Source organism: Hippoglossus hippoglossus, chromosome 4 (assembly GCF_009819705.1).
Source record: "Hippoglossus hippoglossus isolate fHipHip1 chromosome 4, fHipHip1.pri, whole genome shotgun sequence".
NCBI lineage: Eukaryota > Metazoa > Chordata > Actinopteri > Pleuronectiformes > Pleuronectidae > Hippoglossus > Hippoglossus hippoglossus.
The window spans coordinates 6,967,745-6,993,724 of NC_047154.1; the positions used below are offsets into that span (position 1 = coordinate 6,967,745).

Consider the following 25,980-nt stretch of genomic DNA (forward strand, 5'->3'; position numbering starts at 1 on the left):
CGGGCGCAAATTACAAACGTCACATCGTTTAAAAAGACAGGAGCTTCAGCTTCCCTCTCCAAAATAAAGTCAACCTCGGAGAAAACATTCAACACAACATCAGATACTGTGATTGTGGTATTATGTGCAGTATTTACTGAGTATTTGCAAGACAGCAGGCTGCACCATGGTAACACTGCGGAGGGTGGCGTTTACCACATTGGCTGTTATGTGGTTAGAGGGGCAGCCGCGTGTGAGTGTGTGTGTGTGTGTGTGTGTGTGTGTGAGTGTGTGTGTCTGTGTGTGTATACACCTATAGCAACCGAGTCTGCTCTTGGCCACTAATTTCATATTTCAGCGCAGCCACCTGTCATCAGCTCTTATCAAAAATACATACCAGAGCATAATCACAGAAGCAGCGGCTGCCAACATACCTCAGAGCACATGAGCACAAATGAAAGATGGGGGAGAGGGAGGCGAGCTGAAGGAAAGTGGGACAAAGAGATGGTGCAGGTTCAAACACAGTCGCTGAAATGATTCACCATGTGAAAGGTAAATTAATGTTTTCTTATGCTGCAGCAATTCACTGTTGTACCGGCGCTGGTAGCTCTCACATCATCCACAGCCTGAATGAGCTCTTGTCACGTATGTATATGTGTGTGTGTGTGTGTGTGTGTGTGTGCATTTGTAAAACAGCACCCCCTGTGTGGAGGATGCACATGTATAGGGGGCATGTCTGAACAGGTCACTGGCTACAGCACAACACCAGAATGGGATTCAGCCACATCCCAGTCCACACATTAACATGAAAACAACATCATAATAATAATAATAGGTTTTATCACCTCCAGCAAAGAGGGTATGATTTCACCTCTGTCTGTTATTTTGTAAGTAAGATTATAGAAAAACAACTGAGCAGATCAGCACGTCGCTTGGTGGAAGGATGGGAGACGAGGTCAGGGACAAACCCGTTCAGTTGTTGTGTGGATCTGGATCAGGGGTAGATCCAGGATATCTTTTACACTTTCTTTAACGTTGTGAGTTTGGGTGTTTTTCAACATTTTTCAGGGTTTTATTGTTTTACATTGTTGAATCAAAGTACATGTACAGAGTCCGGTGGCACAATCCGCCTGCAGCTTGAGCAGAGGACGGATGAGTGTGTGAAATTCTTACTAAAGTTAAAAAATGCATACAAAAAATTAAGAATTATTTAATGTTGTATTAACTTTGTCACTTGATATTTTAAATGAATGCATCCCTATGAGACAAATTGGGCTGAACCTTTAACTCCAGGCAGCTTCTGAGGTACAGTATGTCTGAAATCTTTTTTCTCAATTCACCATAACTGTGAATATCAATTTTATCCTCTCAATATAAACTGCCTTCATTGCATAGATACCAGTTGGAGAAAGGCCATTAATTGGGCCTCCCAAGATTTTTCAGACCCTTTTTTCATTTGACCTTTTACAGTAACTGACAGCACAACGGTCCGACGGCTGCTCAGAAACATAACGCCATGTTGGGGTCTGGAGTTTGTAGCTTTACTCATCATACGGTCTTTAACAATAAATGACGATCAAACCATAAGGAATAAATGGAATAAATGAAGGAAAGATAAATAAAGGGGGAAAAAAACGTTTATGTCACCATGACTCAATAGTCATTTGAGTTTGACCACAGAATAATAGATTTTATTTTTTAAATTTTTCGCATATCTTTGTAAGATATTATTATATATATATATATATATATATATATTTATCAGTAGTAGTGCTCATTGTAAAGCATCAGATGACCTCCTCCTCCTCCTCCTCACCTGTAGACGGGTGTGTGTGGGGTCGGGTCCCCCGGCCTGAGCACCCCCCCCCCGCTGCAGGATCGTCCCTGAGCTCGTGTTATCCACGTGTGGGCTGGAGCGCACGAGGAGCGGAGGAGGCGCGCGCGCGGGGAGGAGGGGTGTTGGGGCTCACCGGCAGCCAATCAGGGGAGAGCACCGCTCCAGCCTTATAAAGCCTGCGTGCGGCTATGAGCAGCAGAATCCAGTGTCGGTGATCTGTGTCTGTTCCCATCTCAGCAGAGTTTGTGTGTGCGCAAGGAGCTGGACTCACTCTGGATTACTGAACCTTTCTCGGAAGACCTGGAAAAGACATTTGTTTCGTTTCCTCTTTGATCCTTTATTCTCTTGGACTGAAAACCAAAATGCGTCTGATCCAGAACATGACGACCATCGCGGAGTGTGCTGCTCCCGAACACCCGGTGCCCAACAGGGTGATGAAGATAGCTGTGATAGGAGGCAGCGGGGTTGGCAAAACAGGTGAGAAACCGATATATACAGAATAAACCACTGTGTTACACTTCCATTGAAAGCGATGCATTTTGCCCCGCATCGTCATGTATTCTAATCCTGTGTCTTTGCCTCGTTTCAGCGCTTGTTGTGAGATTCCTCACCAGACGCTTCATTGGAGACTACGAGAGAAATGCTGGTGAGTGACTGAGACATGAAACCTGATGTGTGACACTGACTCTTTGATATCCTGAGACAGAGGGTCTAACGTTTCCTTTGTTTGCTCAGGTAATCTGTACTCCAGAGAGGTCCAGGTGGACGGAGAGCAGGTGACCATCCAGGTCCAGGACACTCCTGGTGCAGAGGTGAGATCTTTGCTCCTCTTCCTCTTCTTCTTCCTTCACTCACAGACACATTAGAGACAGTTTAGTTTCTCTGCAACAGACGTGTGAGGGTTTCCCATGTGACAATCTGTGAATAATCCAATACAAGGATCATAATCTAATTCACTGTCTGACTGTGAAGATCATCTAAGCCTCTTCTGACCGGGCATCAGTCCAATACTGAAGATGTGTGTGTATTATTTCCTCCTGAAGCACAGTCTCCATCAGTCTGGCCGTCTAATCTCCCATTTAGTTTAATGGATGTCTGAGGACAGAGTGAATGATACTGGTACACACACACACACACACACACACACACACACACACACACACACACACACACACACACACACACACACACCTCTCTGTTCAGGAGCAGTAACTCTAAACCCTCCTGTCGGCCTCAGTAACATTCCACTCATTACAGAATATCTCGTACACAAAGTCAGGGAGCGTTCAGTCTTAATTCTGACAATGTAAAGTCTGATTCTGAGTGTGTGCTTGGTTGTGTATTAATTCCTCTCTCTCTCTCTCTCTGCTTCCAGATGACAGATAATGGAGTCAGTCTACCTGACCATGTGAGCTGCTCCATCCAGTGGGCCGATGCTGTGGTTCTGGTGTACTCTGTGACAGACCGCCGCAGCTTCGACCAGATCCAACAGCTGCACCAGCTGGTGACTCGCACCGGTGGCGCTAACGTGCCCCCAGTGATCCTGCTCGCCAATAAGGCGGACCTGGTGCACCTGAGGCGTGTAGACTCGCAGCAGGGCCCCCTGCTGGCAGGAACTCTAGGCTGCTCTTTCTACGAAGTGTCTGCCAGCGAGGACTACAGCCAGGTGCACGGCGCCTTCCACAGGCTGTGCTGCCAGCTCGCCAAGCGCCCGCTGCCCGCCTCCAACTCCTCAAACAACTCTGTCGGCGCCGCCACGGAGAAGCGGCGCTCGCCCCTTATCCCCAGGCCCAAATCTCCCAACATGCAAGACCTGAAGAGACGATTCAAGCAAGCGCTGTCTGCCAAGGTCAGGACTGTCACCTCGGTGTGAGCACAAGAAGTTGGAAGTGGTTCCGAGCAGCCACAGGAAGAAAGAAATTAAGAGGGCAGAGAAGATCTGCGCTTCTTCACTGAAGTCCTGTTCCAGCCTGGCTGAAGAAGACAGGAGTGAGCTGAACAGTGGTAACTCCTGTGTGGTGGGAGGCCGAGGTGAATGACCTCTGAGTTAGCAGGAGTCTGTCCTGACTACACGTGAGAGGAGAAGCAGGGAGGAGGCTCATCGTCCGTTCAGGAGCAGAGGAGACGGGCGAGGACACAGCTGCAGCCGCATGAGGTTGACTGATCCCTGAGCCCCTTCAATCACAAACTGTAAACCAAGCTCTCCTGGAAACAGCAGCTCTCAAGGACTCTGCTGCTTATTTTGAGCTGTTCTGCCCGTTGTGGCAATTCAGCCGCACGGCTCTGCTCAATGATGGTACAATTATACGCCAGCTGCTCCAGCCTGTGCTCAGTGCAGCTGGGTGTGTGGGGGGGTTGTATCGGGTCAACCAATGCAGCATGTAGCATTTAACATTATTATTATTACTGATGCACTTTATAAAAAAAAGACCAAAGGGCCTATTTTTATTTATTTGTTTAACGAATTCACTGTGTTCACAATAAATTTATGATGAATTTGACTCTGTCTCTGGGTTTTCACTTTGCATCTGTGTGGGGCATGGGTATTTTTTCAGAAACCGCAGCACATGTAGGTGGTATGTTACAAAACTTTCACTTTTAAGTCCCCTATGTCTATGGCCTTGGCTTCGTAAGAGTACGACAAAGAGATGACGCAGATAGAAGATAGGAGAGCACATACCTCCACCAAGGCCCAACAGTATTGAATTCAATCATCTGCACCAGATTTCACAAACACGCATTGAGTGTCATATCTGGCAATGTTATAGGAAGTAATCAAAAATTCCTGGATCCACACGAATATTTTAATGGGCTCTTCCCTGACCACATTCCAGATCCTTCCAAAAGGTTTTTATAGAAATCTTGCTCACATACAAACAAACAAACAAACCAAAAGAACAGGGTTGAAAACACAACTGGGCAGCTCACGTTTTTCAGTTCTGCCAAAAGCCAAAAAACTTTCCGGTGTTATCCTTCACCGCAAGAAAATCAGTTCGACAAATGAAGCTGAAGAATGATCCTGAGCTGCAGCGGCAAAGGATGAGTTCATGTTAGTTTACTCAGGGACGACCTTGTTTTATTAGGGACTCTTCTGAGAATCGCGACCTCCCAGAACACGAGGACACTCTGCTCAACAATAACCTGAGTTTGTGTGCGTTACAGATCTGTTTATTTACGATGCAAAATCTAATTAGCGAACCTTAAATATCCTGTTCCCGATGGGTCGGTCAGGCCAGAGCAGAACACATGATTCAGTGGGTAACTGTGCTCCTCGCCAAAATGTGGGAGGTGACTCGTGTGGAGAAAGACGGGGAGCCCAGGAGGCGTTAAACAAGCTCCCCATGTGAGCAAATTATCTGGCTCGCAGCAGACACCGTGTAACGACTTGTTAATTATTCTGTTTGCCACCATGAGATGAGGGTGAGAGGAGAGCGCTAACGGAGAGTGTGTATTCTCACCAGCACAGCACAGCCTCGCTCTCTTCACACCTCCATTGTAATGAGGTTCACACACGTGGCCCGATTCTAACGCACAGCCAGCAAATGATGTAGTGTGCATGCAAAAAGACGAAAAACCACACGTGTGTTGGAAAAAAATGATTAGGAAGTTATATTTTTAATACTAGGTGCAAGCAGCATCTGAAACATACTGTTACTCAGAAAGATGAAGGATGTCGAGTGTCACACACATTTATAGAACATTTCTTCACTGTTTCCAAGAGAGATAATCTAATATCTATATTATTACTTTACAACTCTCTTTCAGAGTATTTCAGCCAACTCACACACAGGTTAGGAATGTTGCACTTGCTAATCAATCCCTTCATTTCCATTTTACAGCTTGTGTTTGTGGTGCAGGAGTTCTTCTGCCTTTCAGACCCCGATGTCAGGCGCCAGTCTTTGGGTGGCGAAGAGCAGCTCGGGGATATCGGTCGGCCTCAGCAATCTGGTGGACAGAACCAGCACCTGGAGCGGAGCACACACACTCATGATGGTTAGAATGAGCCACAGTGTTTAACTTGAAGTCTACAGATGGAGCAGACGTGAATTTAACAGTGGGAATTTCTGTTGCACTTTATTTCTATTAGGTGACATCTCAAAAAGTACGTTTTGGTTGGTGATACTTGAACCACGATCTGACTCTTTGTCATTCAGAGTGTAAATGTTCATTACGGATTTATTAAGACATGATTAAATCAATCAATTAAGGATTTTATAACTCATTTTCCTGACAAAGCCTTGGATTAAAAAAGTCAAAATACATCACTGTCCACAACATTTTGCTTCCTATTCAATAAAGTCTGATAATCCACAAGCATGGACCACAAGCACAAGTCATCCTATATAACATGGAGATGATTTTACAGCTTTTATTACAATTTTGAATACTTGGTTACCAGGATCAACTCTGATTCGGTTTCCCACACTCTGGGGCACATACGGTATCTTAAATATAAACATTAAGTGCTTAATCAGACATGTAAAAGGGGTACTACAATAAAGTGAGAGGTGAATGTCTGAAAAGGGCTTTGGATTTCATTGTGAGAACTGAGAATTCAAGCTGTGCAAAGAAGCAAACTAATGTTTGACGTTCTCCTGTGAAGTCTGCAGGATGAAGGGGTTTGACACTCACACTTTGTGTGGATCTACACATTTTTAAATGAGCTGATGCACTTTCTTTAAAGGAAAAAACTCTGACAACAAATGTTCACGTATCTCATGATGTAAATAATGATATAAGTTCAGATGCCGATTTAAAAACATACATTTTGTGTTTATGAATGGCAGATTTAGAAGACTGGAGGTTGTTATCCGGCACATACTGTCTGGTGTGGCTTTCTAGTTTAAATTAGAACTACAGCTCTCTCATGCTGTATAACAGAGAAGCTCTGTTCTTCTGCAGCCGTGTTGCTTTAACTCTGGGTCAGCACCGAAATCTGGCAACGGTCCTGTTTGTAGTGGCAGAGTCTTTTTCTGAAGAATTTCGTCCAAGTGCAAGAGCAAAACGTAGCAGTTTGTTTTCAGAGGAACTTTAGGGGTGTCTGATCCACAGTACGTTGTGCATGTACTGTATGTGGTAAGGTAAGAGTGTGTCTCCTAAGGTCAGTGTGTGTGTGTGCGGGCTAGAGGCTTATTATACAAGCTCGTCTGTATTCAGTTTTCCTGATTACAGATGGGACACTTTGATCCTTGCAAGGCCTTTCATTGCCTCTGGCCTCCTTCTCAAAGCCTTTTATTAAGACAAAGCCACATAACCCCGCTTGATCTCCCTGTTTGTCCTCCTCGCCCTCCTCGCTCTCCTCTCACCCAGAGGAAACGCATTCATCTGCATGTTTTACATGCCGCTGTGGACTGCATATGTAATCAACACAAAACCGCTCAAAACACACGAGCAGGCAGACACAACATCTGATGCATGTAATCAACACGTGTGAGGATCAGACGATGCTCTCACCTGTTTTGAAGGAGGCCTGTTCAGTGTATGTAGAGCAGCGTTCATGTCTGCTCATTGTTTGCAAGGTTCAATTAGACATCTGTCTGGAGGTGGACACTTTGTAAACCTGTCCTCAATGTCACCTACACGGGTCAAGTTAGTCTCTCCTATGTTTTATTTCGATTTATGTTTTACTTGGCCAAAGACATGAATCGGTTGAATTCAACATCAGATCAATTCTGTAGATTGTTTTCAGCAAGAGGAGTTGCATTGGTGGCACCAGATGTTGAAAAGAAGGTTTCTTTTAAATTGCCCATCATGCTAATGCAGTGGAGTACACACACACAGTACGCTCTATGATTACATCCACATACTACATTTTAGTTGTAAAACACATCCCTGGGGCAACGTTTACGTCTGCCACCTACACTGTTTCTGAGTTTTTGAGAGACTGAAACTGAGAAGTTTGGAAACACTGCAGGCCCTGTTTTAGTTAAAAAAAATCCAGGGCTACATTGCAGTCTGGAGGGGCAGAAACGAAGACCCTCGGAAACAATACTCGACTCTGAATATAAGGACAGGTAATATAAGTGATACAGAGCTAAAAGACTTGTGTGGACAGAGATTGTTTTAGTTTTTATAATGCTGTTTAGAGCCTTTTACCAATCCTGCCTGCCTGCGGAGGACAGTAAAAACGTTATGGATGTTTTAATGTACCACAGACACGGGCAGGATTTCACCTGGTGTTGCTAATGGTCAGTCTGACTGTGGCAGACAAGTGTGTGTGTGTGTGTGTGTGTGTGTGTGTGTGTGTGTGTGTGTGTGTGTGTGTGTGTGAGAAAAGAGAGAGAACGAGAGAGAGAGTTTTTGCTATATCTATATAGTATAATTGTAGACTCCACTTTCTTCTTTAATAACATGTAATTTTCGAAATAGCATAGACACTAAAACATACGTCGTGCACAGGTGAGGTAAGTAGTGTGGTACGAGCTTCAGTCACCTGGTGGTGAAAGACAACTGAGTCTTGTCCACTCACCTGCGCCCCTGGTTTGTGTGTGGTGACAATCTCTTTGATGAGACGCAGCTCTGAGGGTGTGACCCCTCCTACCACAAAGAGGAGGAGCACGGGGTTGTCGCTGGGATGCGGACGACTCACCTGGAGATAACACAGGACATTGCGATGAGTTATTGTATTTTTAGGTTGATACTGTCCCCCATAATACACAAGTCAGTGACTTTGTCCAGTGAACAGTTTTATAATTTCCTCTCTTTGTTATTATCTGTGGTTCTCTGTGTCTTGCTGCTGAGTCACTGCCCAGCAGGACACATGATACTGAGGAGAGAGGACTCCATAAGGACACAGGTCACAGCATCACAGCGGACTGATGTCTTCTCAAGCTGGTGTCAGGATGGCTGACACGTGGACAGGGAGGCAGACACCCCCCCCCCCCATCCCATTCAACACATGCAGACACAAACCAACGTTCCACATCACATGTTCACATGCACTCAGAAATGTACAAATGCAGCAAAAAAAATGGAAAAAACATTAACTGTCACTTAAAGATGCATTGTAACAGCAGGGTAAAGTGTGTGCTGAGACTCACTGCAGGAGAAGAATGGGTGTGCTATTATTTGTCGAGCGGCAACCTGTGAGTGCAAACCAAGCAATCAGAGCGGCAGGGGGGCGGAGCTGAACTGACAGTAGATGTACACGTGAAGCACCAGCAGGCAGGGCTGGAGCATGTCGGGGCTGAACAACATGTGTTTGTGGATTTGAAAAAAAACGTGTGAATAAATGCTCTCTGGTGTATTTGCTCATGTTAATATGTGGTTCCATCAGACAGATTTGCAGACACTAGATATCACACGGCATCGCAGACATGTGCTAGTAGATCCACCACGTGCATTGCAGCTGCCCGAGGCTGAACCATGTGCACTGCCATGGGTTACACTGGGAGGGAAGGGCTTATGGACGTGTGTGGTGAGGAGGTGTGAGCTGTGTTTGCCTTCGGCTGTAAGTGAGGAGACATTATAATAATAATAATAATAATAATAATAATAATAATAATAATAATGCATTATATTTATGGGCACCTTTCATGACACTCAAGGACACCATACATGTACAAATAATTAAAATAAAAACAGAGACACAACAATAAAAACAGACCAAACATGAATACAAACAATATTCGACAACAGAATAATAAAAGAACAAGTAAATACAACAAAATTTAACTGAGTTCACCAATCGGAAAAGATGAGTTTTTAAACTAATAATCAAAAAGCAGATTGTACTCCATAAATGTGAGATGTCCTGGGACTTTAAACGTATATATTTGCTGGTGTTAGTTAGACAGAGGTAGTGAGGCTGAATTGACATTTGAAGGAGCAGGAGCCAGTTCTCCTGTACAACCAGGACTCTGTCTAAACAAAGACTTAACATAGCACAGCCGACACACACAGAGAAGTTGGTAACAGACAGTTAAAGATGATATTTTAAGCCACAGTGTACAAGCTTTCAGTGGGTCATAATTCAAACTCGGGTCCAGTGTGTTTAGTGATATAAACCCTGGAGTATGCATAGGTCCTGTGGTTAAAAATAGACGTTTTATTGGGGTGTTTTATTGCATTAAGGGTGGCCACTGTGCTTCTATACAACTCTCCAACTTTAGGTTTATAGGTTTGTCTGAGTTGGTGCTTCCTGGGCCAACTTTCTCAATGTGTGTAAAACCAGGCCACGGTTACACAACCGCTCTAATTCCTCCCCCCAGGGTAATCATCAGTTTAAGCAGACCCATATGTGGGATAATCAGACTGTGGACAGCGATCTGCTTTGTGGTGGATATACATTACCCACAGGTCTAAAACATACATGTCTGTGGCCTCAATATTAGTGCAACCAAAACATCTGACCTTTTCGTTTTCTTCAGGTACATTTAGAACTTCAGAGAAACACATGACTGAAAGTCATATAAACTGATCATTCAATAGAGCAGGCTATTAAACAACAGGTGTGAAATTGAAGCCATTCTATTTTCTGCGAAACCAACTGCATCATTTGAAAAGACTAAACTTCAAATGGATCAATAAGGATGTATGGTGGTTTTTTGTTATGTAAATTCCAGTGTTGACCACTCTCTGATCACTTAACACTTTCTCTTCCAGTGTTTCTGTTCCTTTTAAACTTTTGTTCCAGGACCATTTATTGGGCTTGAGTCATCTGATGTTTATGTTTTGCACAAAAAATAAATGGGATTCTTCAAAGCTGTCAACTGGTTTGATGTTTACATGCTTTTAATTGTTATTAACCAATAAGTTTGATTAAGGGTTGTGATGACCAGCGCTAAAAAGCTGCTTACTGCTTTGTCTTTAATCATTTCTTGTGAGTCCTTTGCAACATTCTAAGCACATACCTATTATCAAACTTCAGACTGTCAATTTAGCAGTTAGCAACTTTTTTTTCACTCCATTCACCAAAGTTGGTAATGTCATATAAGGATGACCCCAAGAGCACGACACATAGTTGTTCTTCACCCACTGGTTAAGTCCTTGAAATGAAGTCCATTATCTTCTCACTGGAACGTCCCATTGCAACCACATTAGTAATGTCACAGACCCTCAACAGTCAAATTTCATTTTTATCAACATAATTAAAAGAAAATGATACTAAACTAATATTGTCATTGTCCTTAGTGGGTAGATGGCAAAAGGGTTAAGAAGAGGTGACCCAAATACAAACAAATCTTTGTGGGCTTGTTTATGTGTCCATGCGGGGACCTCAGCCTGAATACACTGACCCAAGAGGACTTAATTGAGATGCCCATGAGCAGAGACGGCTTTTTGAAGGTTAAAGCCCTGTCCCAATTCCTCTCCATTGGCCATACCCTATGAAGTGCCCTTCGCTGGGAGTGTCACCCCCCCCCCCCCCCCAAATGCAGCCACAAGGGAGAGGGCTAGAAAATCTTCCCCTAGGAATTGGTTAGGGACACGTATTTAGTTGTGATGGTTAGAGTTTGGGTAAGGGGCTAGGAAATGCACTATGTCAATGAGTAGGGAAACAAGCTGGTGTGGATGTGTCTGAGTGGTTTCTAACCTTCATGAACATACTGAAGCCGGTCTTGAGCAGGTCTGTGAGACCTCCAGACATGTGTTCGATGTCGGGACATTCAAGTCTGTTGGGGTGGAAGACTTCCTCCAGGACCTGTCGCAGGAAAGGACGATACGTCGCCTGCAAAACACAAACATCACACTTGAACATAATGATCAGTGAACAATCAAAATATCTTCATTGACAACACTTTTATTTTTATGTATAGAGATGTGTTAACTAAAATAAATCAGCATATGAAGAGTGAAGAGCTGTTGAAGAGGTGTTTTCCAATAGCATGGCTTTGTTTCGCCTCTGTAGAGACAGTGGAGTTATAAACAACTCTACTTGACCAAACAGGCAGCTGATCTATGAGTCATTTCAGGAGAGTTTGAGCCCTACTGTAATCAGGATAAAAATATTACACTGCTGAATGTGGCTGAAATTTATATTTGATCAATCAAGGCCAGGTATTTAAGGGGATAAACCTAAATCCAGTACTAATACCCTTTAATGTTAGAGAGTCCTCTCAGTATTTCTGAACAAACCATTCACCCAATGATGAACATCATCCAAACTACCATTCTGCTTTTATCACTTTTAAACTTGTCATAAACTTGTATTCATTGCTTGCTCTCCAAGCCACAGGAGATGGTAAGACAGATTTAACCTTTAAGATAAAACACTTTAGAATGCTGGAGGGGCGTCATACTCCAACTTGTTGTTGACGTCCTGCTGAAAGATCCTATTTTTCACTTGCACACACATATTGGCACCTTCATATGACCATATCCTGCTTTATCTTCCCTCTTACTTCTCCAGTGTAACGAGCTGCCAAACCTTCACAATCACAGCAAGTAGTTACTTTTATCTCCTCAGTCTGACAGAGAAAAGCAGGAGTATCATTAAAATGTAGATGTCCTCGAATGAGCTGAACTGCAGAATCTCGACTAAAGCCTCATAAATACATTTTAATATTCCTCAAAGTTGATTTATGAAAGAAAAACACAACAGCAAGAGGGGAATCTGCCCTTTCTGCCCAGCTATCCAGGACATAATGTACCATTTATAGCCCTCAAAGCTCGCGGATCACGAAGCCGAGACAGATTTCTTTAAGGGAGTGAAGTTTGCTGTCCCAGATAAGACTTGGCAGAGATTTGTTTAAGTACTTTGAATATCAGAAGTCTTAAAATAGCAGGAGAAATATCTTTTAGTGCTGAAGCCCTAGCTGGATAACTTTTTACATGAGGCTACAGTTTACAGTTAGTTAGGAGTTGGTATGTAGCTCATTGAGGAGATATGTTGAACTGTGAGCAAACTAAGGAAGCAAAACTTTTCCTTTCAATGTTGTCAAAGGAACATCCGTGAACTGTTGATTCAAGCATTAAATATACACCTACGCACACAATATAACCCAAATACCACTGTATCCAGGTGCCTCTGCCCACAGACACCCCCTCACCTCAGTGTGGAGCATCAGCATTTATCATTCCTACCAGAAGACTTGCAGCCTCCCACTCCTCTCGACCATGTGCCGTCCACGTTGTATAATCCTAATTATACAAACTAATATTTACATCCACCCACATGCCTCTGCTGCATTGGTCAGCTCGCACAAACTAAACTGGGAGTAAACACATTAGTGATTCACCTCTGGTCACACATGCACATAAACAACAGCATCACAGGCACTAATGACGAATCCAACCCACAGTCACGCTCACTCCATTTTCATCTGCTTTCCAAAAAGTTAAAAACAATCCCATCCCATCACCACTGCAAACACCCACATGATAAAAACAATATTACAATTAGTCACGATACCAGTGTTCCTCTTTGCACGCACATGCGCGCACACACACACACACACACACACACACACACACACACACACACACACACACACACACACACACACACACACACACACACACACACACACACACACACACACACACACACACACACACACACACACACACACGCACGCACGCACGGAATTGTTGTGTGATAGTAAAAGTGCTGCAACAGTACCGTATAGTAACAGAGGTATAGCTAAGTCGTCTCAAACTACTTGGCTGACGGCTGCGTAACATGATGATACGACTTTGTGAAGTCCGCCATCAGTAACATTTGATCATGTGGTTTGTTACAAGTGACTGATGTACAGTATGTAAACTCACCACTGTAGGAACAGTGGTTAGATAATCTTCAACAGCAGCCACAACTTATGATGTGCAGACATGCATGTGAGTCATAGCTGCTTTAACAAATAGCACTGCACTTCTATTCACAGTGTTCACAGTTCAACAGCGGTGGTAATGACTGATGTCTCCTGAAGCCATGTTTATGTGTTATATTCATGAAATAATGATCAATAATGGACAGAGCAGGCTAATAAATGCAGTTGGTACATTACATCAGTACCGTAACCAATGCAGTTTCACTCTGAAAATGCTCAGACATAAGTGTTTGTGCTCGCCACAGTCTGTCAGCGCAGATGAATCATTTTCTGGTTACTGCGGCTTTTGATTGGTTATATAACCCTCCCAGTGTCTCGTTGATAATCTTAACAAGTTAAAAGGGCTGCGATAAAACTGCCATCGTCTCTCAGACAAGCTCCTCCCCTCCGCCGAGGTCAGTATCCATCAATTTGTCAATATAATCCCCCACTCACGTGAAACTGAAATCTTTATTGCTGAATCTTACAGTACACAATGCTCAGTGCAACTCATGCAAACATGCTGGAATAAAAACATCTGATCCCATTGACCCACTGCAGTGCGGTCAGAGTGTTATTTCAGGATTTCTGTGAACAAAAGCAGCAGACACACGTGAGAGGTTGTGAACAATGTCAAAACCTCACACTTGTGTCTGAACCCGGGGGCAGAGAGAGCAGGGGAAAGCTTCTGTTTAAGGAAGACATCTTGACCGATGTTTCGGCTTCATGGGTGGAGGGGCTGCATACTGAGAGAGGCTGATGGATTTCTGTTTCTCAGGAACAGCCCGTAGCTGGCAGATATCACGCTGTTCTCCTTTTTTATGGAGCCATTTTCAGGATTCAGCAGGAACAGGGACAGACAGTTCTGTCCTGACGGAAAGCGTCAACACATTTTGACAAAGATAACAAAGATGTTATGTTTGCAGCTTATTACTCTCCTGCACTTAGATGGGGATATTTATGATAAAGCAATATTCAGAAATTCCAAAGTTTGTGAGAAATTCTAGTCTGTACATGTGTATTTGTGTAATCAGTTCCAAGACATTGTGAAATCAAAGTGCTTTTTTGAACATCGGAGTGCAGATGACAAACAGAAAACTCTGTTCCTCCTTTTCCTTCTGAGGCTGAACAGAAAAAGCCAATTTGTTTTACTAATTTGACATTCTGGTAAATTGTTTACTCCCTTTCCTTCCAAGAGTTAGATGAGAAGATTGATATCACCCCAGTTTATCTTAGTGGAAAAAGAACATATGCTTTTTTATGAAAGTCTAAGTCCCTGACGATTTCTTGGTCAGGACCAGTTTCCTAGCAACCAGCAGAGACTCCAGGAAGTTACTTGTCCCGATCTTTAGCTACGTTTTCAGCTGTTTTCAGAATTGAACTTTCATTTTGAAGAACGCAGCAGGAGATATTCCCAATAACAGGAAAATCTCCAGGGTGTTCAGGGGTGGCGCCTGGGTAGAGCTTACAGGAGGCAGGACATGACGTACAGCTGCACAGATCCCATGTTTTTGTTTACAGCACATCCACACTGGCATTGGCCCTTACTGCCACAAGCTCTTGAATCTCGTTGTCTTTCCAAGTAAAATCTGCTTTGGCATCTTTGACGTGTATGGCTCCTCTTTTTCATCCTGAGATATTTGTATTCTTTTTGTTTTCTTCAGTTTTTTGTATAGAAACATCATCACGTCATGACACGTTGGACATCTGCATTCTCACATACAACTCATTTCAGGAGATTAGAGTTCAGTGCATGTCTGAAAGCAACTATAAGTCTTCTTAATCTTTTCATCTAACTAAGCAAGCATATAAACTTATTTCTCAAAATGACAAACTTTTATTTAAAATATTTCTGTATATTGCTTAATACAAAGTTTAATCAAAGTGGCTAAAATATGATAGAAATAGCTTAATTGCTCAGAGACCTTAATACATCAAACCTTATATTTCAATATCCTGCTGAACACTAGAGCTCCAACTCCTCCAATGACAATAAGGCTTTGTACCTCATGTCTTCATGACAGGATAAAAGGTTTATGTAAGAATTGTAGAAAGACAAAAAGAGAAAGGCATGTACATCCGGCTGTTGTAAAGCTTGTCTTCAAACTCATCTCTACTTCCAAGTATTTCTTTCCCTCTGCTGTCCGTTTCTTTTATACATTTTTTTTAATGCTGTGTATCTGGCGAGTAAAATCATTGCAACCTCAATAGAATAAAAAAAGTTTCTTGAACTTCCATCACTTAACCTTTATGTTCCCGGCCTGGAATTCCCCAATAAAAGCAACCAAATCAGAGTGAAGGACAGCAACGGTGAAGCTGCTTCTGCTGACTGTCTTTAAGAAGAGGAAAAAGCCCTTTCATGAGGACAAAGTTTTCAGAGGCACAAAGAGAAGCCTTTCTGAGTTACATAAGCTTCAAGACACAGACTGAAGACCATGAAGAGGCTTTCACAGTGTACTGCTTCTCTGCTACTGTGTGACGCACAGAGGAGGGACACAAACACGGCAAGGGCCAGAGGTCCTCTGCTACATCTGTGAGACTGCCTCAGCAAACAAAACAGGTAAATAAAGATGAAGCAGGAGTGATTAATGTAAAACTCTAACTAAATATTCAGTTTTTTTCCCTTTTGCCGGGGAATACTGATACAATGTTTAAGCTGTGACGGTGAATCACAGCTGACGTGTGGGACTTAGAAAGACGGAAGAGATGACAAAACAGAAATGTTGGATTTGTCTATAAGGGAACCACCCTAACAGCATGTTAATGTTTTATTGTTGACTATTTGTGTGTGAGTGGTCCGTGTATAACTCATAATGTGGGGACCTAAATCTGTTTACACAGTCACATTATGGGGTCTTGTCTTTCTTATAGCGACAAAGAAGAAAGTCTAATGTTTTAAGATTAGGTACAAGTTAAAGGGATAGTTCACTGAAAAATGAAAATTCCCTCAGTATCTACTCACCACTATGCCAATGGAGGGGTGTGGAGTCCACAAAGCACTTCTGGAGTCTCAGGGGTAAACAGTGTTGCAGCCGAATCCAATACAATTGAAGTCAACTGTCCAATTGTCTGAAAGCCCCGACATTCATATTCGACTCGAAACGCCGTCATTTACACAATGTTTTTAGCCTAAATGTCCTCTGATAGCCTTCTCGGAGGTGCGCTAACGTACCCTCGGGCACAACATCGTGTTGCTACGTAGGCTAGCATCGCCACTTCCAGTAGTGGACATTTAGGCTTAAAACACGGTGTTAATTTAGTTTTTTCTGTTGTTAGAAGTGGGCGCCTGGGCTAAAACACCTGAAACTCCTAAAGTGTTTTGTGGACTCAAACACTTCACCCACCCCTCCATTGGCATTTCATTTTTCTGTGAACTATCCCTTTAAGGTTAAGTTTATGTTCAGGGTGAGTCAAGTAGTAACTATGGTTAAGGTTAGAATAAGTCTCAAGGAAATCAATGTAAGTCAATGTAATGTCCTCTGAAGTCATGGAGCCATGACTGTAAGAGAGTGTGTGTGTGTGTGTGTGTATGTGTGTGTGTGTGTGTGTGTGTGAGAGAGAGTGTCGTACCTGGTGAACTCCATCGCTGGCAGTGTAGACGGAGTTCAGCTGCTTGAGGTGATCTCTGGAGTGGCTCAACCCTCTGAGGGTCTCGAACATGTCCTCCATTGCAGAGTGGGCTCGCTCTGTGGTCAGCTCCTCTGGGTTTGCACAGCCTGACAACACACAAATACAAACACACACACTCTTACTAAACAAAAAACTGTCATAAAAACGTATCTGGATGATAAGACTGTGACATAGCGAAGGAAAAATCTGTGTATTTGTGAAAATGCACTGTAATGACATATCATTCACTTAAAATCAAGGCTAATCATGTCAGAAAATATTTGCATTAGCAAAACTCAGGCCCAAGACGCAGCATGTTGCATTTTGCAGGTAATTTTCTCAGCTGGGTGTGCACTGAAACCAATTATGAAGGTTAACGCTCAGGAGCGAGAGGACAAGCGCGCCTTTATTCGGGCAGAAATGCTGCTGCCTAATGAAAAGCTAATGTTCCCTCCTTTCTGAAGAAGTGAGCAGGGAAGACTTGTTGTGAAATAAAGCTGAAATGACAGAGCATGAGATAAAAGGAGAGGGACGGTAGAAAACACAGCATAAGGATGTGAAAGAGCATGAAGGGGGAGAGAGAGAGAGGATGGAAGCCAAATGGACACATCACAGTGCTGCTGGCAAAGTAGGTCGTCTGGCACCTGAACTTCTCCCTCGTACGGCTGCTGCTCAGGAATGTAGCCGCCTTCTGTTAACAAGAAGGTCAGCTGCGTTGTAGAAGATATAAACCCAAGAACTGTATCAGCACAACGGGCTGCAACTAACAACGGGAACATTGATGACTCCGACATTAATGCAGCAGAAAACAGCTAATTCAAACACGAGGGGGATTTTTATTTACCAGTGTTGCACATTGATCTTAAAGGAACAGCTTCATATTCTTAACCTGACGACAGGCCTTAACTGGAAATGTAAGCTCTAACTTCCCCTCGGTCAGGAACTGTGAAGTGGGTGATGGGATAAGAAGATTAAGCTGCCGGAGCAACTTCCTGTCTTCAACGTCTCACAGCACTATGTTGGCCCACTCTGTGATATAACTATTATATAATACTACTAAATTTCCTTCGGAGGTTTGGTTAAAACACAAATTACGTAGAAACCTAAACACAGTCCTGCACAACATCAATATAACTTGTACCTTACAAACGTAAAAGTGATGCCAACCAAATTAACATTGCCAGAGTTGACAGTCATGCTAGCGGCCCACAGTGATTATTTAAGTTAGGGTGTTGGCAAACTCACAATGATGATACTACTATGCCAGTATGCTGGAGGCAGACCGTGGAGCACTTTAAAAAGTGATGATTAAAACCAATTCTAAAAACAACTGGAAGCCGTATAAAAGGCTAAAATGGAGGTTACGTGATTGTTTTTTCTAATAGTCATGCAGCAGTGTTTTGTATACTTGAGGGCATGAGCGGGCTATGCCACGCAGGAAGGTACACAGAGAATAAAAACAGTGAATCCTGAAGAAGGAGAAAGCAAAAATAACTTTCTCCAAGTCAGAGAAGGATTTGAAACAAAGCAATGTTGATTAAAAAAAGGTAGTTAATTAACGTGACAATCAATGGTTAGAAAAGTTAGAAAAGAATAGAAAATAACTTGGTTCGACAATTGTTAATGTGGACCTGCTGGTTGTGAAAGATAAGTCAAAGGATCACAGTTAGTACATTTTAGCCTCTAAACAAAATGTTATGGAAAAGTACATTGTAAAATACAAACTTAAAGATGATCTACTTTTTGCTTAGAAGCAAAAACAACATGTGAGCTGTCTCTGTTCAATCTTTCTGCACTATAGAAGACAGAATACAATAAACCAGTACATCTCCATCACTCAGTAACACAGAGTATTGGTCTTCATTGTCTCACTAAAAGGTACAGTTGGTAGAACTGCCATGCACTCCCACTTTCATTAGACTTATTAGGCTTTAAAAGTGAAGCATGACTTTGGCCACCACAGGGTAAACCCGCAAACTCTGGAAAACTCAATTACAGCTCTTACTTGAAGATTATATAACGTATGAGTTTGCATTTTACACAGTAGACAGTAATGTGAGTTTTCCAAGATAAGATCTAACATTCTGAGGACATGTGGTCAAATTCTCCATCTAAACATAATGATTCACTGACCGTAACATACTATAATCTGATGGACTGTCAGGGCGTCCATGTCCCTCTAAACTAAAACTGACCTGAATAGATACATTTGCTTCGTATCATCTGGCACATTACACAGACTTATGTGCAGGAACACATCAATGCCAGCACAGCTCGATAACATACACTGAACAACTCCATTTTGTCAGGTCTTATTTGTTCTTCTTTTCCCTTCCCCTATAGATGATATCAAATTGAGCACAGCCACTCGTTTGTTTGGAGCCTCTGTGTGGAGGAATGTGAAGTGTCTGGCCCCCGTGCTCTACTCCCCTGCACTGCCCTGGCTGAGAGGTAAACCTTTCTGAGGAAAGAAAACAGCAGGGCTATTTGACGGAGGTGAGCGTGAAGACTTAGTCAGATGTGGGTCTTATCTGTGCACACACCTGCAGAGGAGAAAGGCATCCTGCAAAACAAACTACACCTGATGTTTGTTTATGGGCTGTTGCATTGTCTAAGAGCTTTACGATACACGGCTGTGATAAATACAACATATGCATTTAGGTTGAGGCCAATGACAGGAACCGTGTGTCACAACCTACAGCTGAGGATGTGTGCATTCTCAGTGTGTTGGTGGTGTGCACTGGGTGGATAAATCATAAGGGCCGGGTGGGAGGAGCTCTGTTTGACTGCGTATCTGCCGTGAGAGAAGCTTGTTGACCTGTTGCCAAAGCAAACAAGTGAAAGCAACGTGTCTCCTTCTTTTGCTCTTGGATGTGGGCCGCCCCCCCCCCACCCTCCCTCCCTCCCTCCCTCCCTTGAGGCAATCCTTAATTTAGATGCTGATCGAGGCGCTGCACACCCTGAGCGGGAGGAGGACCAGGTGCTGATCTGGAAACATCCCGCTTGGCTGCGAGGACAAACACCTGTGTCTGAATTCATCTCACGCAATGCTTACGCTGCCACGGCACCCATCATATTTGCACCACCTAACACCACACACGTTCTGCTGTCTGTCACGCAAATATGTCAACTGACTTCCGGTTTATTCAAATCGAATGCTTATTTGCCACAGCGACACGGTGGTTTCTAGTACAGCATCCATTCTGAACGATGATTTCAACTTTTCTCAAACCAATGCTGAGTATTTCTACATCATTCTGACAGGCAAACGCCATTTATGTCCACAAAACACAGTTACTTCCTGAGACCACTCACTTTAACAGTTGCCTACCTGTGTAGACAATTACAAAGTAATATCTGAGACTGACTCAGCGCTGCACTGAGAAGCGAGCGATGAGATCATTGCGGGGGGAGACGGGGGGACTGGAGAGAGCGTCGTTTGGAAAGGAAATGATGGTTGGTTTTCTTAATGAGATCTAACAAAGCCGGGGGTGAGCATTATTCACTAAGAGGAGGGTGAGTGTAACCTCTGACGCTCAGACAGATCTGCAGGAGCCAGCCAATCAGAGGAGCCCAGAGGAATGTGTCGCTATGAATAGAGCTGGATTGACGTAAAAATAAATGCAGACGGAAAAATGATGCAACCAAAGACAATGAAAAAAGGCCTAACGGTTGTAAATCAAAAACCTGCGACATCTATAACCTACATGTGCATCCTTGAAGTGCACTGTCAAATTGAAATGATTAGTGTGACCAGAGAAGAGCCAGCCTGCTTCTGCTCTCACATTTCCTGACTGTATAATGCATAGATTATAATCCATAATCACAAAATTATGAATAAACATAATCCATATAACCCGCCTTCAAAGAAATTGCAGTAAAGTAAGGGAGTGTAGCAGTATTGCACTGCACTGATTATTATGCTACAAAGCAAACTCAGCTTTTTGAATGATAACATATAATATATACATTTAGTTGATCTGACACAAGTTTTGCTTTTTGCAGAGCAAACTTTATTATTTTACAAAATCAAACTCATAACTACTGTCAAAGGGAGAAAAATATAAAAATATAACTTGAAATGATTCAAAATTTGTCTTAAATAACATCCTTTAACGTTGTGAGATAGAGCCTTTTTGGACAAATTCCCAAGGGAACAACTCATGGATCTTGATGAAATTTTTTTAGCAATTTTTGGGAAAACTTATACAAGTATGTGCCATTTGGTGCAGATCCAAATACAAAATCTGGATCTAGCAGATATAAATGTGGTTAGATAGAGGGATACGTTTTTTTTAAAGCTGATCTGGACAAAGGGGCAGATCCTGGAATCACTTTCTGTAACTTTGCGAGATAGGCTCCTTGGCTGTGTGACAAACAAAGCAAAGCAAAACAAAACTTCAGTAGAGCATTTAATGTTGCACAACAATTCAGGAAAGACAGACTGAAAACAAAACTTGTGTAAATAATGAAAATAAAGAAGAAATGTGGAAGTAGGAAGTCATTTGTGTTCATTAGGGCACCAAACTGTTATTTTACAGGAAACATGGTCTCTGTTAAATAACACAGGCAACATGAAATCAGAGAAAAAACACAGTCTGTTTCCTCAACAACCCTCAAAACACGGCAGCGACTCAACATCCATGCTCGACGCCGCAATCAAAACTAATCGCTCTGTACTTATCAGTGGAATGTAGACAACAAGACTACTTATAAATATCCTGGCTTATTTGGAAACCTGACTAAAAATTCTATTCTGGTCTGAGAAAAGAATGAGAGTACGTGCTGTTAGAGGGAGGAGGTGGGGAAGAGAGACAGAGAGACAGACAGAGAGACAGACAGACAGACAGACAGACAGACAGACAGACAGACAGACAGACAGACAGAGAGGGAGGCATGCAGCAAAGTGACCCTCACAAAGACTTTATCAGATGTTTTAATCCTGTGTGGAATGCTGGGGAGGGAAATCTCTTCACTACTGTAGCTCAGGATGAAAGAAGAGAGACAGAGGTGGTGGGTGTCCAGAGCTAAATGCTTGTGATGCCCCCTCTCCCCTTACAAGATGTCACCATGGCAACCACACGATCTCTAGGTCAGGAGGAAGTCATCTTTGCTTTTGCTAAATTTAGCCAATAAATGGATGGGAAAATGAAAAGCAAAGATTCTGCGATTGGTTTGTAGATGGAATTAACCAGAGCAGGGCTCCATAAAACCCTATCATCCATGATGTGGAACTGTTAGTAATCTGAAACAGACAATTTTACATTCATGTATTACATCAAGGTGACTTGTATTGACTGATATTTCAGAATTATCTACTTTTGACTACAGGTGAATGACACAGTGTCATGTTAAACGTTGCACTTGAAAAGTCCCCCACAGACAGTATGTAAAGGTGGCAGGCTACCGGATAGGTTATAAACCATGGCTCCTCCAAATTAACAGATGGGACACGGACCAAACTAAAAAGTCAGACATGCAGTATACATCAAATATCTTTTTCTCAAAAATGTTTTTTGGTCATTTTAAATTGTTCTTATCACAGTGTTAAAATATTCATTTCTCATGTAAGTCCAGAACATCTATCGACAAGACCTACTGTGGCTCCACACCATCATCAGCACTGCACAGACTGTGGCTCCAAGTGGCTATGCACCCATAGCCGTGATATTTTAGCTTAATTTTGTACAATGGGAGGAATTGGAGATGCGTCGTCCATCTTTATTTATAGTCAGTCCTCCCTAAATGAGTGTAAATAATTTGTCAGCAATACGTATTGATTGCACAAACACAAACTACCACTTAAATTCTCCTGCTAATCTGATTATATCATTCTCTCCACAAATGAAGGCCGACTGAGACGAGGGATTCCATACAGATTTAGTGCAAATAATCACTGAATTTCCAGAAGAACTGCTAAAATATTGATTACTTCACATTACTTTCCATTTAATACTGTTAATCTTTTTGAGTTGACATTGCTAATTCTTGTACTCTAGTTGGTGCCTTGTTGCAGAAGGTTAAACAACCAAATTATGTAGTTAAAGGATCTTGAGTCAAACCCCAAATGGTAGAAAAACCATGTGGAAAACATGATGGAAATATGGCATTTTATGCTTGTTTCATGCATTATGAGCATAATCAGGGCCAACAAGGTGCTCGACACTGGAAAAACTAAGTGCAATGGCAGGCCGCAAATGCTCGATGACTGTAGTCAGTGGTTGGCTTGCTGTGTCAGCACACTTCAAGTAGTCTGAATTCCCGTGGTAAGCTTAATCCTCTTCAGAGAAGCCCGGCTGAGAGAAAACACAAGACCTGGTAATCTGGGCTGTTTCATAGACTCTTTAGGAAGTGTAGTACAAAGCCCCACATACTGTGCTACACACACACACACACACATGCATGCACACATGCACGCACGCACGCACACGCACACACACACACAGAGAGAGAGATCATGCTATCAAGCAGTTAAAGCTCAAACCTCCCTCACTGCTATGAGACCTCCTTGAGACCCCCACACGTTTGGACTTTGCATTGACTTCCTGTCATTGTAGACAGCCTAACCAAAACCTTATCACTAATCTTAACCATGACCTCTTCATGCAAATTAAGATTTGCTTCATTAGGACTGAGCTTTTGGTCCCCATGAAGTCTACAGGTCCTGACAAGGTCAGTGTTTTAGAAATACATACAAATACACACAAGCCACAGCATGCCAGCATCCAAAACATCAGTGCTCCGCTGAATGGGATTAATCACTCGCTGAGGAGGGTGCGGTCCCAGCTCTGCCACTGATACATGGAGAGAGAACTTGTCATGGTCAAGAGTCGGCCACAGGCAGCATGACTGTGGGGAGTGGAGGGATCTGCATGTACAACACTGTCTCCTGAGAGCTTGGATTTCAGCTGGGTGGTAGTGTTATTGGATGGGCATGTGGGCTGCTCAGCGGCTTGGCAACGAGAAGCTTCAGATGTTGTGCTGTCTGTATCAAACATTCGGCATGTAGGACCCACCCACTGAGGTGGAACCTTGTCAAATGCCAGAGGGAGATCCATAAATAGATGAGAGAATGTGTTTGAATGTAAATCTGTGTGATAAATGTGGGGGGAGAGGCTTAAATCACAGGGTGCTGATCTTCTCAATTAGAGAGTGGCAGCTACTTATTTCCTCCTCTGACTTAAAGGGATAGCTCACCAAAAAAAGAAAATGCACTCATTATCTACTCACCACTATGCCGATGGAGGGGTGGGTGAAGTGTTTGAGTCCACAAAACACTTCTGGAGTTTCAGGGGTAAACGGAATTGCAGCCGAATCCAATACAAATGAAGTAAATTGCTTCTTCAGTCGTTTTTTTCTGTTGTTTTATTCTGTCTGAAGAAGATGTCGCCTGGGCTAAAACACTGTGTACCCCTTAAACTCCTAACAGGTTTTGTGGACCCACCCCTCCATCGGCATTGTGTGAGTAGATAATGAGTCAATTTTCATTTTTTCGGTGAACTATCCCTTTAAGGTCTTTTAAAGCAGATTAAAAACACACACACACACACACACACACACACACACACACACACACACACACACACACACACACACACACACACACACACACACACACACACACACGTCTCTCTATAGTTGTGAGGTAACTCATTGACATTATGCATTCCTTAGCCCCTTACCCTAACCTTAACCGTCACAACAAGACCAAACCAGAAACTGCTTGGGCAAATCCTGACGCCTCTGGAGATACTACATGATTTTCAAGATCAGAAAAAAGATGTCTGAAATACTATGGAAACTAACTGGTACACACCTTTTTCACAGAATTCCTAAAAAGCACATTATGGGCCCAATCTAACACCTTTTGCAAAGCTGCACCCAATTCAAAGTGGCTTATTTTCAGACTGACACAGTTGTCATTTCCCCATCCAGCACCAATGTTCTCAATACAGCAAATTCATTTTCTAAAGGGAAGGTGAGCGTTCACTCTCATTGGTTCATTGCATGTTACATCCAAAACATACTGACTAAGTACAATCCTTTCTGCAATGCACCTGGTGTATTAACCCTTTTTTCCTGCTGTTAAATTAGCAAAAGTATATTTTGGTCCCACCCCAAACGCACTAGCCCATGAATTTAAGAGCAAGCGCTTAGATCGTAAAAAAAAAACAGCCCTCAGGATTTTCATATAAAAGTTATTGCTCACTCAGGAGTCACATTTTCCCTTTTTTTATTTCAAATACCTTGATTATTGCCTAAAATAACTGATTCAGGACCAGTCTTAACTGCAGAAATGAAAACTTTAATCACTGAAAAATCTGCTCATGCTAACCCAGGGTTTACTCTTTGATACTGTTCCTCATGATTTAACCTCGCTGTCGCCTACGATCATCTGGACTATCAGACAGACTAAAAGTCACTTTGATCCTTTGTGATCACAGTGCTGCGTGTGTTAGTGTGCGTGTTAATGGCAGTGTGTGTTACGATCAGGATGGTTACAGTGTTTTAAGCATGGTTTCCAGTCGCACCAGGGAAATCTGGCAAAGCTCAGAAAATGCCACTGACTGCAGACACAGACAAAATTACAACTCTGCACGCAATGCAACATGAGTCTCCTCCTTCATATGTGGTGGGTGGGTGGGTGGGGGGGTGTGTGTGTGTGAGTGTGCATGTGTATGTTTGTGTGTGGGTGCGAGACAGTGTGTATTATGGTGTAATGTTAAACAAAACAATTTCCACATCACTGTTACTGTGGCTGTCTGGCTGACTGGATATACAATGTTAGCTCTCCTGTCTCATGAATTT

At 42.8% G+C, this 25,980-nt stretch overlaps 2 protein-coding genes across 2 annotated transcripts in view; one reads left to right on the forward strand and one right to left on the reverse strand.

Annotated features, from left to right (window-relative positions):
• The first annotated feature begins 2,005 nt into the window (after window positions 1-2,005).
• Window positions 2,006-4,317, forward strand: rasl11b (RAS-like, family 11, member B). The gene is made up of 4 exons (XM_034581883.1): window positions 2,006-2,293; window positions 2,406-2,462; window positions 2,552-2,628; window positions 3,192-4,317. Exons 1-4 carry the CDS (start codon window positions 2,179-2,181, stop codon window positions 3,687-3,689), a joined length of 747 nt encoding a protein of 248 aa, XP_034437774.1. The 5' UTR covers window positions 2,006-2,178; the 3' UTR covers window positions 3,690-4,317.
• Window positions 4,318-5,410: 1,093 nt separating this feature from the next.
• Window positions 5,411-25,980, reverse strand: part of scfd2 (sec1 family domain containing 2) — an 88,178-nt gene continuing 67,608 nt past the window's right edge. The window contains exons 6-9 of the mRNA XM_034581881.1: window positions 17,134-17,279; window positions 11,349-11,483; window positions 8,286-8,405; window positions 5,411-5,781 (exon numbers count right to left, since the gene is read on the reverse strand). Of these exons, the coding sequence (XP_034437772.1) occupies window positions 5,689-5,781; window positions 8,286-8,405; window positions 11,349-11,483; window positions 17,134-17,279 (494 nt within the window). The 3' untranslated portion in view covers window positions 5,411-5,688. The remainder of the gene's footprint in view (window positions 5,782-8,285; window positions 8,406-11,348; window positions 11,484-17,133; window positions 17,280-25,980) is intronic.